This window comes from Nestor notabilis, unplaced genomic scaffold (genome assembly GCF_000696875.1).
Source record: "Nestor notabilis isolate BGI_N333 unplaced genomic scaffold, ASM69687v1 scaffold26893, whole genome shotgun sequence".
In the NCBI taxonomy this organism is placed as follows: Eukaryota; Metazoa; Chordata; class Aves; order Psittaciformes; family Psittacidae; genus Nestor; species Nestor notabilis.
In genome coordinates this window covers 18,913-37,346 of record NW_009920961.1, presented here as the reverse complement: position 1 = coordinate 37,346, position 18,434 = coordinate 18,913, and the positions used below count along the sequence as shown (strand labels likewise).

At 42.4% G+C, this 18,434-nt stretch overlaps 1 protein-coding gene across 1 annotated transcript; it reads left to right on the top strand.

The window, feature by feature from the left end:
• Positions 1-2,473: 2,473 nt before the first annotated feature.
• SENP2 (SUMO1/sentrin/SMT3 specific peptidase 2) lies at positions 2,474-14,750 on the top strand (the record flags this gene model as incomplete). The annotated part of the gene is made up of 15 exons (XM_010010930.1): positions 2,474-2,607; positions 3,461-3,533; positions 4,592-4,670; positions 5,196-5,340; positions 6,250-6,353; positions 7,131-7,228; positions 8,403-8,460; positions 8,940-9,003; positions 9,851-10,000; positions 10,850-10,981; positions 11,394-11,597; positions 11,705-11,784; positions 13,259-13,343; positions 14,015-14,110; positions 14,688-14,750. Coding segments are annotated over 15 exons (1,565 nt in total), but the record flags the coding sequence as incomplete, so codon positions are not given.
• Between the last annotated feature and the right edge of the window lie 3,684 nt (positions 14,751-18,434).

Genomic DNA, 18,434 nt, shown 5'->3' with positions numbered 1-18,434 from the left:
GGCTGGCCCGGGTTTGGGCTGTCTCACGCTTGTGTTACAGTTGGATGCTGAGATGATTCAGATGTTCCCAATAAGTCCGTTGGCAACGCCCCTCCTTGCCCCCCCCCCCATTTGCTTTCCATCTGCGCAGTGGGGGTTTGAAGAGAAGGAAAGGGGTGGAGGTTTGGAGGTGTATTGAAGGAACAGAGAGCAGTATATGTACATATAGGGGTATGCTGGATGGAGGGAAGCCGTGGCATGGGGATGTGGTATGTATGTGCAGTGGGAGAAAGGGGGATGCCTTGCCAGGCATTAGCCATTGCTGGTACTCCAGAGCTCCCAGTGATGGATGGCCCAGCCACCTCCATGCCTTTCACTCCTGTCTCTGAGGATAGAGAATGTATGGTTTACAGGCCATGTTTTGGGGAGTATGGTTGCTCCCTCTGGGAGAAACTTGCTCGAGGAGGCTCTGCTTAGTGTCATGTTCAAGAGTGAATGGGAATAGTGAAAGTCTTCTGGAAAGAACCACTTGTTGCACAAGTAGTTTGTTCGCAGCTGCTGTGCAGAACATAAGCTGAAGAATGTGCCTTTGTAGGCACTGCAGGCTGTCATGTCATGGTCTGAGTAGGAGTCCCAGGTTTGCTGAAAGATCGTTGGAAATGATAAGCAAAGCAATCAGGATGAAATTTAAGTGAAACTTAATACCTGCTGAAAATAAGTCTTCAAACTGTGCTTAATGAGATGTGCTGTGAATTGGCAAAGATGTTCCCAGGTCCCCTGTTGTGAGTCTCTTCAAGGAAATCTAAACAACAGGGTGGTAATTTCTGCCCACTTGAGGTTTTCCCTTTTAGTTCTTGCTAGAAATTGAGCAGGATGATACAAGTACTTTGCCTTCTTCAGTTTTACCTTATTGGAAATAAATGTATATGTATATTACCATGTTAGAAATATCCAGTATGCTGAGTAAGAATACATTTTTATAGAATAAATTTGCATTTAACAGCTACCCCACATTGGTTTCTGCCTGACTGTAATAGCACAGTAATAGCAAATATTCTTTATATTGTATAAAAGGTGCATTTAAGGACATTGGCTACTTTGTACTCCTGATACAGATGCAAAATAGTCCAGAAGCCACAATACCAGCAGGATTTGAGGACATAACAGTTAAAAAGAAATTATTTTCTGTAGGAAAGACCAAAGAATTCTTCAAAGAATCTTTGCCGTCTCTCTCTTATGGTATTTAGTAAAAAGGGAACAACCTTCGTGTTCTGTTCTCAAAGTAAAAATACTTTCTGTTTGTATCAACTGATCTGATACTTGGGTTTACACTTTATAAGAAAGGGTGCAGCTAAGAGTTATTCCAAGAACTAGTTCATGAGCACTGAATTAACAGTAAGTTATTTAAGTGGGTGCATGCATGAGTTGCTTTCCCACCTTTTATTGCCTGCCCTGCTTAGACACTTCTTTGCAACTCAGTGTAGTGACTTACAAACTCAGATGCCTTAGTATATCTCTGGTATGCTTCTTTCCTTTTTTTTGAAACTTTACATATTAAACAACTTTTTGGTGATAGGAGCAGATGTAAAATATTAGGAAGTATTAACAGAATGAGAAAAAGAGGCCTAATACGCTTTAGTGGGATAATTAGCTCTATTTGAGTGGTCCATTGACTGGAAGAGGTTGAGGAGCATTCATGAGAGCTGCTCAGCAGTGGTAGTTGGGTATGTGTGTCTGACATGATCCTGGGGTATTTGGAGGGGAAAACCTTCAGGATATGAAAACTAATGTTGGAAGTCTGGACTCTGTGAAGGGAAGTCAGCCTGCTAGAAGCCATGGTTGCAAAACACTTGTTCTGTGTGTTCTTTCCTCAGCATTTGGCTATCTGTGGAGAATCCTGACAAGGTTCCAGAAAAAAAGCCAAAATCAGGTATTGCACATTACAGAAGTATTTAATATGCCTATTTTTTCATAAGTTTCATGTACCTTAGGAAACTCTGGCTTTTGTACTTCTGCATTGTTACTGAAACTGTGGCTTTTCAAGCCATTCATTCCCTGGGGCCATCTGTGTAGCCAGTGGCTTGAGGATGTATCACAGGGCCTAGGTTTCTAGACTTCAGTGTCTAGCTTCTCTCAACTAGGCAAGAGTGGCAGGTAATAAACTGCAAGAGTACATGCATGTGTGGAGGGGACGAGGAGGATAAATCCCGCCCTGTGCTGCTTCTCCAGAAACAGGGAATGTTCCCAAAAGCAGGGTGTTTTTGCAGATCCAGCTAGCAGACTCATGGGTTAGTTTTTGAGCTTCGGCTCTGCAGGAGTGCTCAGTGAGCCAGCTAAGACAAAAATCATCACCAACTGCCGCTGGCTGAAGGGTCTGTAACTTCAAATGAGTTGTACTGCTTTCAGTGGGATTAAGGAAGTGGGCTTTAATGCGAATAGAAATCCTAATTCCCTTCTAAATCACGTTCTTATGTGGCCTGTCTTTGTTTTTCAGATTATGCCATCTCTGAGCGTACAGAGAAGGTTGAGGAAGTTTCTGCTGAGGTGAAATCACCAGCCAAGGAAACAAGTGAATGCCGGAAGGCTTCAGTCAGCAATGCTGCTCCAATTAAAAAGTCTGCAGAAGAGGTTAGCAAGGATTTTGGAAAGTAGGTAGAATCTGTTCAGGATGAAAGAAGAAGCAGCTCTCCCTAATGCATCTTGAAATGGGGCCTGCTCTGGGCCTGTACAGCAGTAGGTGGTTCTTTTCCGTTTAGAGCAGGCAGCTCTTGTGTGCTGGGTTTGCCTTACTCAAGTTGTCTTACTCTGCTCTAGCACTAGTAGCTGAGGAAGGAGTTAGATGTTCGTTGTCTTCCAGTTTCTTTATAGCTGTTCAAGTTTATTGTTTTAGTGTGTTTGTAAACTGTTAGTCTCTTTCTCAAGCTTGTAGTTAAGGAGTCAGAATGCATTATTGTACAAGAAAAACTGCATACTTCCGCTGGATAAACCTTTTCCTGCTATCCACCAGTTCAGGAGAGGATTCATGTAGGACTTTGGCTCTGTAAAAATTGGGTCATGAACTGCTCGACTCCCTAGTTTTGATTCAGAGGTATAGTGTTGTTCTTATTGCCCCATAGGTAAGAGGAATAAGAAACTGTCATGCTCTGTTTGTTCTTGAGGCAGTCATTAACTCCTATTTGTAGAAAATATATTTTTTAAGGGCTAAACTATCACACTTTGGAAAGTTTAGGAGCTGACTGAGGAAAACTCAGTGAGTGATAAGCTCATATTGTCTTAATCACTTGCACATATGAGAGCCTGTATCAGAAACTGAAGTGTGCTTCTCAGAGATTCTGCAAAGATTTGCATTCTGCTGCAGTTTGAACCAGCAAGTCATGGTCCACAAGTCATAATAGAGCTGGCTAAATTTCAGGAAGTTTATATTTGCTTGGATTCACATTCAGGTTATATTCATGTTGGTACTTTTTGGGTTTTTTTTAAGACTTGGTCCACTTCTCATACTCCACCTGAAGGACAAACAAGTTCTGCACCAGAAAGAGAAATGCTACAGATTGGTAAGGCTGACCTCAAGTTATTAACTTGTTTCTTTTTTTCCCTACCCTTTAGGCTTAGGTATAGATTACTGAAGGTACGATATCTAAGTAACATCTAAGAATACTTGAGTGTGAACTCTGTTTCTTCTCTGCATCCTGACATTGCTTCTGGATTGGGGTCAGGTGTTTATCTTGTCATCTCAGTACAAGAGCTGCCTTGGATGCAGTCCTTCACTTCTAATATGTCCATGGTTAGCTTGCCAGAAGTAAATAGTTTTAAATGCTTATTTTAAGTAGTAGATGCTGATAACCGTTTTTTATTTCAGGGTTAGGCTGAAACTTCCTGTAGTTGCTAATATGGAAATCTGAAAATATACTAAAGTAACTGTCCTGGGTTCAGTTGCAACAGTTATTTTTCTCCTTAGTAGCTGGTGCCAGGCTGTGTTTTCAGCTTTAATCTGAGAACAATACTGATAACACACTGATGTTTTAGTTGTTGCTAAGTAATGCTTGCCCTGATCAAGGACTTTTCAGTGTCTCATCCTCTGCTAGTGAGGGAGGGCACAAGAAGCAGAGAGGAAGCAGAGACAGGACACCTGACCCAAACTAGCCAAAGGGGTATTCCATACCACAGCACGTCATGCCCAGTATATAAACTGGGGGGAGTTACCCAGAAGGCCAGATTGCTGCTCGGGTCAGGTCGGGCTGGGTATCGGTCGGCAGGTGGTGAGCAATTGTATCCTCTCCCCTTGTTATTTCCCTTATCGTTATTATTAGTAGTAGTTTTGTATTCTGCTTTAGATATTGGACTGTTCTTATCTCAACCTGTGGGTTCAGTACATTCTCCTCCCCATTCCTCTGGGAGCAGGGGGGGAAGAAGGAAGGAGTGAGCAAATGTCTGCATGGTTCTGAGTTACCTGCTGGGCTTAAACCATGACAGTAACATAAACACAAATAGTATTATGATGTAAGGGAGAAAATGAAAATAATTTATCTTTGGTAAAGCTCTTTACAATAAACTCCTAAAATGCTTCAGTTTCCTTTTATAGTTACTGGTGGCTTATGCTCTTCTCTCATAGATAAAATGCCTTGTGAAACCAATACTTGCTTGAATAAGAAAACACTATCCCTTTCTTACAAGACAGTTCCACGTCTCAGGTATAAATCCTTCCGTTTTCTTTGGCTGCTTCTCTGAACAGTTTGCCCTCTTTTACTTTTATTCTTGAACTTTCTCTCTGTTGCCTAGCATTTGTATTTGTGTCCACAAAACTACGCTTTGGTGCCAGTACAGTCACTTTTAGAACAGCTGAGGGTTGGATGGTATGAATAACATGCCTGCATGGTTCTTTGGTCTTCTATATTGACTCATGGCTTGGACTGCTGTGGATATAACATGTGCCTCTGACTGCAGTCGTGACGTGTAGATCAAACAATATGTATATTGAAGGCAGTTGTTCTGATTTCCAGTTTTTCTTTGCACTTCTGTGTACTTTCCCATTACCCAATTGAGGACAGCAGGTCTTCATCTGAAAGTTGTAAACATTTCGTGTCTGTCTCAATCATCATCAGTGTACATGCTTTACAAAATAATTGCTGGTGGAGCTTGAATCAGGAGGTATTCATATATATCAACATATTTGGATATTCAGTTGACACTGTTTCTTTTCCCACTGATGTTTTTAGCACAAGCAGGAATGGCAAGCGTCACATCAAACCTGCTCCAGACAGCATCTTAACACTGAGGCCACCCATTAAGGAGTGCACCATGCCAGAATCCACAACTTCAGAAGTCAGCAAAATGGGGAGGGTGCTCTGTACTGCTGAAGAGGTAGGTGGGGTAAGGAAGGTGTCTCTTGAAATGAAACAACTTAGCAGTGCTGCAGAACTGTCTGTAAGCTGTGGAGTGGCAGTTTGTAACAGCGTGGTGGGGGTAGGTAATGAAGCTGAAGGTCTGCTTCTGGAAAATCAGCATATAGCATTTTATTTGCCTTCACATGCATCAAGTCTTGGAACAGAGGAGTTCTTTGTTGCCAGAAGATTGAGTTTTTTAAACCATTTTCATGGAAATGGGGGGGGGGGGCCCTCCAGCCAGTTTGACTTGTAATTGGAGCTGTACTGCCTTGTCACTAAGTGTTTGTGTGTTGCAGAGTTGTGTCACTATCTTGTCCTTAATGCAGCTCAATTGTGATCTTTACATAGCAACTTCAAAAGGATAATGTAGGCAAAACACCACTCTGTTGCTGAAAGGAAGGATTATTTATATTATCTGAGAGGTCTTTCCCTGTCATTTCCTTCCAACATCTGAAGCAACTATTAAAAATTCCTGATAAGCCTGGCTTACGTGGAGATTTTACACTGGAGTACTGGAGAATCAGGCCATAGCAACCTGTGGAGTATGGTTAAGATACTCTGGGGACTTGTAACACTCGATCGTTATGTATATTGACAGGAATGCATATTAGCCTGAATTATTATGCAAGAGGTGCAGATGACAGCTGAAGAGGCTCCCATTTGAGGAAATAGTTGCAGAAGGCATTTTGAGGTTTATAGTGGGACACAAGTTGCTAGATCAGGGCTAACACAAAGCAAAGATGTGGAAATTCCTCATAAAGTAAGCTTGAATAATATACCAGTATTTTGGGAACAGCTTGTGCAGTCTGCACTGTCTCCAGATAACAAACATTTGCTTCATATGCAGGAGTTCTAATCTGCTTGTTTTTCCACTCCATTCTGCTAGGATGTTCAGCGAGGAGAAAAGGAGAAATACAAACAGCTCTTGGAACTGGTTAAGGAAAAATATCCTGGAAGCTGCCCTGATCCACAGGCGACGAGCTTCCGCAAGTAATTATCAAAAAATAACTATTGGGGTTTTGGTGGTAACTTTGTACCTGTTGTACATGGAAGCGGAGGGGAATTATTCTTTCTCAGGGCTTTGAACAGTGTCCTAGGGCAGGTGTTGGGGCAAAGTAATTTTTAGAAGGCCAGTCCCCCTGCTTCAGCTCCCTGCAGTGAAGCGTGAATATTCTCTGAGTGTATATTCTAAATGTGAAGATTCACGTGTTCACATGAATGTGTTTCATTCTTTTCTCTCTGTGTTCAGAAAGGTACTCTGTAGTTCTAGTAATGGCAGTGTCACTTCTAGTATAAAAATCCACAGCACTGATTATTCTGTATCTTCCTTTTGTTTGTGATAGATGAGTTTTTTTCCTTGGTCAGGAATCCCGTTTTATCTGAGAATGTGAAAGTTAAGGTAAACACAGGGCATGCCAGAATTTTCTCTGTTCTTTTCCACCTCCCCCAGTCCTTCTCACACAAATTATCCTAAGTTTTCTCTTTGCAGTACATTAAACTTCTGAATGTAAACTGCCTTCTCATGGAAATGCCCTTTGCATTTTGTCGTGAAACCAGTGCAGGAGACGAGATATTTATATTAAGGGATTAAACACCCCAATTTTACTTCACATATTTCCATTGCTTTAACTGTGGCTTCCAACTCTAATTTAGACAGTTGTGTACAAATAAAATGGATCCTTTCTAGTGAATTGGTATGCACTGATAACACATACCATCTGTATAAAAGTTGTGACTCTCCTCTGGTGTTTCTTTGCTCCACCAAAGTGTTCAAGTCTACTCCAAGGAGCCAGTGATGACTGAGGGGCGCCTGGAAGAACAGAAATACAGAGGAGATGGGTATCCATGTATGACACTAACGACCAGTGAGTATCCTCCAGTTTCATGTCTGTTAGACTTTGTAGGTAGACTTCAAAATAGGGCATTTCCTGAAGTCTTAAAGGTATAGGTTTTGTTAAAAAGATTTGTGTGTCATTAATCTGTGCCTATTTAAAAGGAAATCTAAATCAGCCAGCATGGTAAGCATAGTATAGCTTATGTCAGCTCTTAGAATGAAATGAGCTGTCTCAGAGAAGAAGGAGGAGGGCAAAGAGGAAGGGAACATCCCTCCCAAACCATAGCTAGTTACTGGCTGAAATGGATTTGTGAATTTTTGTTGAAGTGAAAAGATTTGTTTAAAATTATATTTGAGAGATGTTACTGTACCAGTGATGTTAATAGCTGCCGACATAATTGTGCTGTACAGAGAACATCATAGTACTTTGCTGTTTGTACTAGGGGAGGTTGATATGTTACTGTGCACCCTTACATTACTTTTACTTAACTTAGAGTTGCAGGTATGTGTTACTCTTTAATTCCTTTTTAATGCTTATACATGACTGTTTCTGTGCTGGCTGAGCTTTGAAACCACGTAAGCTAACTGCACAGTACCACTGTTCATATCAAGCTATCTTCTTTTGTAGATCATCCTTAGTGAGTTGAAGATACGTAACTACTAAAGGTGTCTTCTGCAGAGTGGGCTAGTTAAACTGGTTTGCTGACAAGCTAGTTTCTTTTGTACCAGCAATGTGTTACAATAACATGTGTTCATGTCTATACATTTACTATTGCCCCAGTCATTCATTACTTCAATAATTTTCATCAATACTTCTTTTTACATATCCATGACTTCATTATGCAGTCATGTGGGTTTTGAAATTATTTCTGAGCAGGTGCTAAAATTTGAGGAAAGCTTGTTTTGTTGTGGAGAGTGACAAGCTATTCTTCTGAGCCAGGAGAAGCATCTGGGTTTGCAAAAAATCACTTGTTCAGTCAAGTATGCAGTCTAGGATTTAAACCTGCCTTGCTTCAGCTGCCATACACTTCCACATGATACTCAAAGTTCAAACTGTTTGACAGAGTTTGAACTTCCTAGCCATACAGCCATCATTAAAAGATTTTGGGGTTTTTTGTATTATCCCCCAGAAATCAAGAGCTGTGTACATGTGATGGTAATAGAAAGTTGACTTCTTGTTTTCATATTGCTTCTTTTCTCTTCAGGTATCAAATGCACAGATGTTTGCAACTCACAGTGGTCTCAGAGAAATGATATGATCAGGTAGAGTTTTTTAATCATGGCTTTTGTTTCTTTTGGCTTTTGTGTATGTCTCTTTCAGCCTCCAGAAGATGACAGACCATATTTACTGCTATATTTGGATGCAAGTGTAGTTGCAGAATAACACCTAGTATGCAGTATTTATTACTGGTAGATCACAAAGCACTTGGTAGAGGAAGTGCTGGTTGCTTCCCTTAGTTTTCCAAATAGTGAAGATGATAGACAGAAACAAAAAGATATCACACACGTAGGTGGAAGAAAGCTTGCAAAGCTTGCAGTTCTTCATGCCGTCCCAGTCTCACTGCTACAAAGGAATGGTTCTGGAAGCTGAGACAATGTCACATGTTCATGTGTGCCACTGAGGCTCTAGTCATATTCAGCCTTGAAAAAGCATTTCTGGTCCAGAAGGTGAATTCTTGAGAATTACATGGGACAGTACAGATATACAGCTCATTTCTCTCCCTTTCTCCCTGTTCTTACAGGTACTACACACCAGCAGAAAACTCTCGTGAACAGGGAAGACCAGTGAAAAAAACCACTGGAAAGGTAAGCTCGTGTTATTAGTTATTTCTTTTTATTAGGAAAACGTACCTATTTGTGGTGAGAAACGTTTTCACTCTTCATTTACATATCTTGTTGAGTAAGTTGTGTATTTGTCCCAGTTGTTTTTCCTAGGGAACGCAGGAGCATTATTTGATGAGTAGTGCTATCACAAAGGGTTTTCCGCTGCCATTAATTTTGTTTCTGTATTATTATGAGCATACTACACTGTACTATTTTTAATCTTCCCCTTTAATCTTTCACTTCAAAATTTTTAGTGCATAGACTTAGTTGACCTGCAAAGTTGGACTGTGGTGTCTTTAGTTTTAGAATTACAGAATCACAGGCTGGTTTGGGTTGGAAGGGACCATAAAGCTCGTCCAGTTCCAACCCCCTGCAATGGGCAGGGCCCCCTTCCACTAGACCAGGTTGCTCCAAGCCCTGTCCAACCTGGCCTTGGTCTTGTCGTCTTTTGTGAGACAGGAAGTATGTCCCTTTGACTTTCATCTCTGATCAGGACAGAGATCAAAAATAAAATTCTAATCTTAGGAATCAGAAATATCAAGCTCAAGCTCAAATTGATACTTATGTGTGAAGGCTTTGCTGGGGTTCGTAATGCTAGTTCAAACCAAACCACCTTTCTGCCTCTCTTCCCTTAGTTTAAGTTTTGAATGCAGCACTACATGGGTGCACAGGTGGAATGCAGTCATCAATAAAAGGTGACTTTGAAGCTGGCTGGTTACATGTGTGTACAAAAACCATTCCAGCTTTATATATGAGCAAGAGTTTCTGTGCTATCCATAGCAAACAAATCTGTGCTTGCTTGCTACACTATCATCCTTTTGTCTAACAGAAATGGTATGAAGCTGAAATCTCAGAAGAGGTGTTACTCCAATTACATCTGGCACCCGTTCTGCCCAGAAAGTCATCTGCCCTTCATGTGGAAGAGGAGAAACTCCCAAGCTCAGAAAAAACAGTAGAACGCTTTTCTCCACTCACAGAGGTACTGTGGCTAAGTGTGTGTTAGATAAAACAGTTGTGAAACAGCAGCAAGGGACTCCATTTATTGTAGGTGGTTTTTAAGGCTTCTTGAAATCCTAAGAACTTGCATTTAACCTGCTACTGAGTGTCTGTAGCTTCACAGTGCAAGAATCGGCAATAAAGCTGGTTTTAAGGATTTCCTATGCTCCACACACTTCAGTTGTGCTAACCTATGGGTTTGTGGGGCTTCTGCTACCAGTTTAACAACAGAGCAGTGCTAAGCGGATTAATACAGTTGTATTGCCTCTGCTCCTTAACCTGTCCTGCCATGGTGATAAAACCTGAAAAATAAGCTTTTGCTGACCCACGGTGTTGCATTGCTTGTGGGGGACCTGAGCATCTTGCATACATCCTCAGGGCCTTGCAGAGTCATGTTTGCACGCTGGGCATCGTTATAGTGGTCACAGGAGTTAACTTAGTTACACTATTTGTCAGGGAGTGGGAGTGGAGGTTCCCCTACTTGTGTAAATTTTGACTGCTTTTATTCTTTGGAGTTGCAGTCGTGCTGACCTAGAGCACAGGTGTTTGCTGTACTTCTGTTCATTCTTCAGCTGCTTTAGTGGTTTGCTCGTCTATATGTTTATATCGGCTTACTCTGTGAAAACAAATTGAAGCAAACTTGGGTTCTATAGTTCAAAGTTAGGATGCTGAAACAAACTAACAAAAAGTCCTGTTGCTAACTTAGCAAAAAAAAACTGGCAAAGGCAATTGTCACTTGAGCTTAGTTTACAGGCCTTGTTTCAGTTGAAACAGGTCGACACACTCAATACTCTGACTCACAAGTTCTTCCTCATTTAATTGTTCATTTCAGGCTATGGAGAGAGAGGTCATTGCCGCATTTGGTAAAGGGGAACCAGATGAGATCATGAGCAGTGCCTTCAAACTAAGGGTGACTCGTGAGGACATTCACACGCTAAGGAACCTTCACTGGCTTAATGATGAGGTAAAACTAGCTGCAGCACAGTGATACTGTAATTCAGCATTGATTTTAAAAATCAGTGATGACGTCATTGCGTATAGAAGTCATCAAGAGTTCCTTGATGACCCCCCCCTACTGCAGAGCCTAGAAATATCTGTCAGTTCTTATTTTAGGTACTTAAGGGTCTAGTGTTTCTGGAAGTTCCTTTACTCGTTGTATTATGCAGCTTCCAGGAGTTAGTCTGGGTTATTGGAATGGTGTTTTTATGAAACTGCAGAAATAACCAAGCACAAACTTCTCAGAACAAAAGCTGACTCCAGCTGAGGCTGGAGTTCCCCCCCATCTGCATATTTTAGGGTGGCCAGCAAAGACATGTTGCTAAATTTTCTATTTGGTAAACTGGTGTCTTATTTTACATCTTGTCTTTGTGGTACAGGTCATTAATTTCTACATGTCTCTTCTGGTGGAAAGAAACAAGAAGGAAGGATATCCAGCAGTCCATGCTTTTAGCACTTTCTTTTATCCCAAACTAATTTCTGGGGGCTACAGAGCGGTAAGAAGATGGACCAGAGGCGTGGATCTCTTCAAACAGGACCTCGTCTTAGTGCCCATTCACTTGAGGGTGCACTGGGCACTAGCAGTGAGTCAAACTAGCTTTTTATTTAGAGTTGGGGGTTAGAAAATAATGAGACAAGTCATTTAGGTTTGGTGTGTGTGCTTCATCTAACAGTCACCTTTTAATAACAGGTCATAGATGTCAGAAAGAAGACCATCAAATACTTTGATTCAATGGCACAAAGAGGGGACAAGATTTGTGAAACTTTGTTGTAAGTAACTGCTTGGTCAATGTTTTTATGTTGTGAATTATGAGAAGGTGTTTGAATTTTGTCCAAGTTTTCACATTTCTTGTAAACATGAAATAAAAACCCTGGATTCACTTCCTGCAAGTTGTGTGACACTGGCTATTTAGCTAGTCTCACATTGTCCCCTCCACCCAGGGTCTTGGATGCCTGGATTATGCCACCTTCCCACTACATGCACAGACAGAGCATCACTGTCAAATAAGTGATAACCCCATGGCACACATATACTGACTTTGTTATTAATCAATAAATCTGGGCTGTTGATAAGAGGGAAGAATCGCAGGTGAGAGTTATGAAATATCAAACTGACTGTCAAAGGATTACAGTCTTCCAAGAGCTTTTTAACTCCCCCTTCTTTAAGAACTTCCATATTGGGGCTCAGTAATGTTGGTGTCCTAAAGTACATACATTCCTATTTGTCATCAGCTACAAATACTTTTACTCTTTATTGCTTAACTCTTCTATTCTTTTCTTATATCGAGTCCTTTTTTTATTTGCCACTTGCAATGTTTACCCATTATACTCTAGTGAGCTGTGCAACATGCTTCTCCTCAATTTGTCTATAACTTTTCTATTCTGTTCAGTCTTCTAAACAAAGCCACCATATTTCCCTCCAGCTTACAGGAGCAGGCTACCCTTGTGTCCTTGCAGTGTGTTAGTCATATTTCTGACATTCTCATTTAAGACAGATGTCTTATAGCAAGCTTTCCCAGATGTATCAGCTGGCATGGCTCAAATATAATGGGTACAGTTTTTCATGCTGTGCAAGCCAGCATCCTTAGATGTTTTTGCCACTGATGCAGAAGTAGTAAAAAACCCTTAATCTAACAACTTTGTAGAGCAAGAGCAGGAGAGCAACCCCACAGAGACAAGCCAAGTGTTGTGTTAGTCCAGTTCTCTCTTGAACAGTTAACAGCAGATGCCTGGGGAAGGGTGTAAGAACAGGTCTGCATAGAATAATTTCTTTCTCAAGAGTATTCTTCCAACAACTGGTGGCCTGGAAAATTCCTTAGCCAGAGGTATTAGCCCAAAAGTTTTTGTATTTGTTCTTCCAGAGGCGCACGTGGTGTGTGGGATTAAGGTACGCAGTGGCATTACGGCATTATGGTTCCTTGTTTGGTTCTCCTCCTCCTCTGATAATATGTGATTTGGGATCTTCTGACCCTAAATCTAAGCAGTGAACTTACACTTCTGTGGAAGTCTCTGTGGCTTCATTCCTGACCAGTTGGTCTAATTCCTGATCATTAGCTTGCTGCCTCTCACTGTGTGTGTAAATTTAAGACTTGGATTTTTTCTCCAAATGCCTTAAATCAGCTGCTGTGAGGACCTGCTGATATTTTACTGTCCTGCTACTTACCTTCCTGTGATCCTTCAGCAGCTCTTTTTTTGTAGGTCTAAATTACAGATGTGAAGAGTGATTTTATTTTGTTTCAAACAGCCAATACCTGCAAGAAGAAAGTCAAGAAAAAAGAAATCTGGAGCTCACTTTCTCAGAGTGGACTCTTCACAGCATGGAGTCACATGTATGTGAGCACTACTTGGATTTGAAATGTGAACTATAACTCATTGTCACAAAGGTCTCGGCATTTAGAGAATGGCCACAAGCATCTCATGTTCTTATGGTACTGCATCAGGCTGCTAGTGGGCCAGAAAACCATGCTGGGATGAAATCTTTAAGCAGTGCCAGGTTGCCTCAAGCCCCTGTGTCCAACCTGGCCTTGAACACTGCCAGGGATGGGGCAGCCACAGCTTCTCTGGGCACCCTGTGCCAGCGCCTCAGCACCCTCACAGGGAAGAACTTCTTCCTGATGTCTAACCTAAATCTCCCCTCTTTGAGCTTGAAGCCATTCCCCCTTGTCCTGTCACTACATGCCCTTGTAGAAGCCCCTCTCTAAAAAGCAGTATCTAAAGACTTGATTTAAGAAACATGACACTATGCAAACCTAAAGAAACCTTGCAGAGAGGAAGGCTTCTATCCCTTATTAGCCTGGCAAGAATTTGGGTTATTAACATCCAAGTAAAGGAAGCAGAGGGGAGGGATGATGTGCAGTTAATTGGGTCTATTCGTTGTGTAAACGGATTATGCAAATCAATTTTGGTTAGTGTATTGTTGGGATGAATAATGTGTGCTGCTTCCAAATTGCTTTCCTTTTAAGATAGAGAAATACTCTCCATCTTCTTTGCATTCATTTAGGAAATCCCTCAGCAACTGAATGGAAGTGACTGTGGAGTTTTTATTTGCAAATATGCAGATTACATCTCCAGAGACAAACCCATCACCTTTACCCAGGTAAGCTCCAGACTTTTTCACATGGATACAAGGGTCAGGGAAGTTACACAACAGCTCTTAATTGTGTCTGGGGCAGGGGCTGAGGTTTTGTACCTTCCTCTGGTTTTGGTGTGTAGTTGCTGGGGTTGGAGCTTCAAAGTGGCCTCAGGAGGGCAGAGCTGTATTCTCCATCCTTAATGTCTGGTATCTGCTTCCTAGTTGGATCAGTGAGATTCCTCTTGTGCAAGTTACTGTAGTCAGTCGGTCTGTGATACCTGGCCTTTGTATCTTTTGGAGAAATGGGCTTCACCCTTTGATCAGTTAAGACACTGGTTATTTTCCAGCGTGGTGGTCTTTTATTAGAGTGCTGATAAGCTGTTGTATGGTCAAGTAGATCTGGTTTTATTGTGTTGTCACGTCACCTTCTTCGGAGCTGTGTGGGTGAAACCCATATTGTACTCAAATGGCAAATGTTGACAATTCTTAAAAGGAACTTCACATTAAAGAATTAACTGGGTGTTTATGCATATTTTCTGCCTCTTTCTACTGTGACTTCATATTTAATGGATTTTGGCTTTTTTTTTTCTTTTCTTTTCAGAATCACATGCCTTACTTCCGCAGGAAGATGGTGTGGGAAATAATCCATCAGCAGCTGCTGTGAGACATGCACTATTAGAATAACACTGTGATCACCTTGGGGTGACTAGCTCTCATTTTAGTTACTTTATTAAATTCTTATTTGGTAAGACAGCAGGCACACAATTTTTCCTCTTTAGGCTATGAAGTAGCGGTTAAACCCACCCCCCCCACACACCTGATTTTGGAGACAGTAACTCTCTTAGGAAGTAGAAGCCAGAAAGATTGCTGTGACCTTGCCAAGGGAACGGTTGAGAACAAATGCTGTGAACCTCTGTCATTGAGACAGATGCTCGTACCTCAGAGCACACGTGGCCACATTACGGACAAATGGGACTCTCTCTGTGGTGGTGGTAACAGTTGTGTTAGCTGAACTTTATCTTCCCAAGGACAATGTGCTCGGCTACTGTTTCTTCAAAGAGAGTTTTCTTCTGTTTCTGGAATATCTATGATCTACTTGATTCCTAAAACTGGATTTGTGATGACCATAGAAAGAATTTACCATGTTTTGATTTGTAACAAATCCATAGTGAAGCCCCTATAGTTGGGGTTATTTTGTTTTGGGGGGGGGGGTGTTCATTTGTTTTTTGTGCTTTGGGGTTTGGGTTTTTTTTCGTGTCTCCAGGGAGTCACCTAATGTGAAAAATATTTATTTCTTTTTATTAAAATAAGGCTCTTGTAAAAGTTACATATTTATTGGAATGAAACTCTACCTGGCAATGAAATAGAGTGATTTTTACTGTTTTTAAATTGAAGAAGATTTTGATGTATCAATGTGGGGTTTAGCTCACGTACAATCTGTGAGGAAGAAGACTCTAGCAAGGATGAGTATCGCAGCACAAAAACCTCTAAGTGATTGTCACAAAATCCTGAAGGGCCAATCAGGATGTTGTTCAGCAGCAAGATGAGCAAGCACAATCCTGGTAATACCAAAGCAGGAGATACCTCTTTGTGGTAATTCATGAGTCTTCTCAGTAGGACTACAAAGCCATGAGTACAGCTTGGTGAACATGGGCTGTCCAGTGCTGGAATGAATGTGTTTAAGGTTAGTACAGGGGTATCTCCATGCAGTATTGAAGCATACTGTTGTGGAAGTGGAATAAAATATGCTAGCACTGATGTGCTGGGCTATGGACATGTGTCCTCCTTGGTTCAGTGGTGTTGCTGGAACAAGTTACTGCTTTTTTGCCCCTCTGCTACAAGTTCTGCCTGCATGTGTCTGCCAAAAGAAGAGCTTGTTTGAACTCTCACCGTGTTACAGTCAGACCAAGCTAGGTGTGTTTAAACATGGGTGTTCTCCTTAGGTTATGCTTCAGAACTGGAGTAGGATTTCAGGTCTTTCATTTACCAGTGCAGAGGAAAGATTGCCCCCTAGCTGGTTTGGAAGTCACATGTTGGAATGCCTGTATAAATAACTGTGTCAGGTTGTTTCTGTAATGGCATAGTTACAATAATGTAATGTGATACCTGATTGGTGATGAGGTTATCTCCTGTCCTCAGCAGTGAGGAGAGAGAGGGTGATTTTGGGGGCATCCCCTCTGTCATTGCAGGTGTGATCAGCCTTCATGGTGCTGCTCCTTGCCTGAAGATCTGCTCTCCTGGGAAAGCTGATAAGGTGGTTTATCTGTGTTGCAGGTCAGTAGCTGCATCAGCATTTGCTTTCAAACAGATTAGGTTCAGAGCAGATTCTCCAAAGAGAGAACTGTTACAAAGGCAGTCTGTCATGTTTTGTCCTTACACGAGGTGTTTAGTCTTCCCTGGCTCCCTGAGGACTCAGGAAGATTTTAACACTATTAACACTAGGACTATCCCAAAAGCCTCTGTGTAAGAGATGCTGGGAAAATTGTACATGTACCAGTCAGTATCCCCTCTGTCTAGAAGGTCATCTCATGGGCTCTGGCCCTTCAGCTGTGGCTTGGTTCCTTATGCCCCTACACTATGTTCCAAGACACCCTGTGGAAGGAAATAGCCTATTAGCTTCTGTGCTTTGGATGAAGGTTGTGTGCAGCATCTGGGCCTTACTTCTTATAGTACCTTATAGTACCTTAGTACTTCTTATAGCACCTTATGGAGGTGATGAGCTTGTGCCTTCCTGTGCTGATGGGAAAACATGTAGGGAGTGAGTAACGCTGCATCCCCTAGCCATTGCCCTGGGTGCAGGGGTGCTTGTCATCCAGCTTTATGCATTTCTGATGCTATCTATCTGCCCTATGACGTGGTCCTTGCTCACAGGAAGAATGTGGTGAGGCTCAGAAACCGAGATTAGGTCAGGCTGAGCCTCAATGATGAGCACTGGTCTCAGGGCTGCACCACTGGACTCCACCAGTCCTGCAGAGTCATTCATTGCTGGTTGGGGGTGAAGGGTGGCAGCAAGCAAGAAAACTGATACTCTTCTTTGAGATTGCTTTGTGTTGCAGGTGGGGAAGGGACTTTTGGTTTTGCTCTGGGTACCTTTCCAAAACACGGGCATGACATGATGTGGTTTACTGCTATGATATATTACACTCTGCCCTCCACAGTTACCACCACCTCCATGGCACTGCATCCTCAGTGCCTGATGGGTGGGAACAGAAAGGCACAGCTATGGGGGCTGTGGGATGTTCCCTTGTTGTGACATCCATCACCACCCTGTGTGATGCCCAGATGCAGAACTTCCCCTTGCCACCATTTCATGTACAGGACAACCAAGTGCTACTTTGGTCCTTTCCCCACTGGGTGTTGCAGTGTTTCGGTTTTGCTAACTAACCCAAGAGACATATATGGCCCTTGGCTTAGTGCAGGGGGAGATATGGCTTCATGATGGCAACACCTCCCCAAGCAACTGGATAAAGCTATGCCTGGCAATGCCTGCAAACATCCCCTTCCCTCCACCCGAATCAGGCTGGTTTGTGTTGGAAGGGACCTTAAAGCTTGTCCAGTTCCAAACCCTTGTCATGAACAGGGACACCTTCCACTAGAGCAGGTTGCTCCAAGCCCCTGTGTCCAACCTGGCCTTGAACACTGCCAGGGATGGGGCAGCCACAGCTTCTCTGGGCACCCTGTGCCAGCGCCTCAGCACCCTCACAGGGAAGAGCTTCTGCCCAAGAGCTCATCTCAATCTCCCCTCTGTCAGGTTAAAGCCATTCCCCCTTGTCCTGTCACTACATGCCCTTGTAAAAAGCCCCTCTACAGGACTTCTGTCAGCCCCTTTAGGTCCTGGAAGGCAGGATATGTCCCCACCTCCCCATCCACCCCTTGGCTTAACTGTGACCAATGCAAAGCACTCAAAAGAAAGCAACAGATAGCAAGCTCAGGCTCTCGTTAGCTGGATATATTTCTTTGTTGGTTTGATTGCTGTTGGGTTGGGTTTTCCACAGAACACTTTGCAGTAGAGGAACGTGGTGGGGCAGCCTGTGAGGCCAGCGCCTGCACACACTCAGCTCAACACGCTGCTCCCATTCCACCCCATCCCTCCTCTCGCCTGCTGGGTTTCACTGCTTTCATTTGTTGGGGTTTTTCTTTATTCTATACTTTATTTTTCCTTTTTTTTTTTTTGTCTTTTTAAACATTTCTCAAGCTTTCTCTGAAGGAATAGCCACTGGCTCTCAGCTAGCAGCAGGAGACTACGGAAGAGCTCTGGCACGCATGGGATGGGTTTCCTTCTCCCGCCTCGCAGCTGACTTGGTCAAGATCGTTTTCCAACTCGGTTTTTATTAAAAAAATAAAAAAA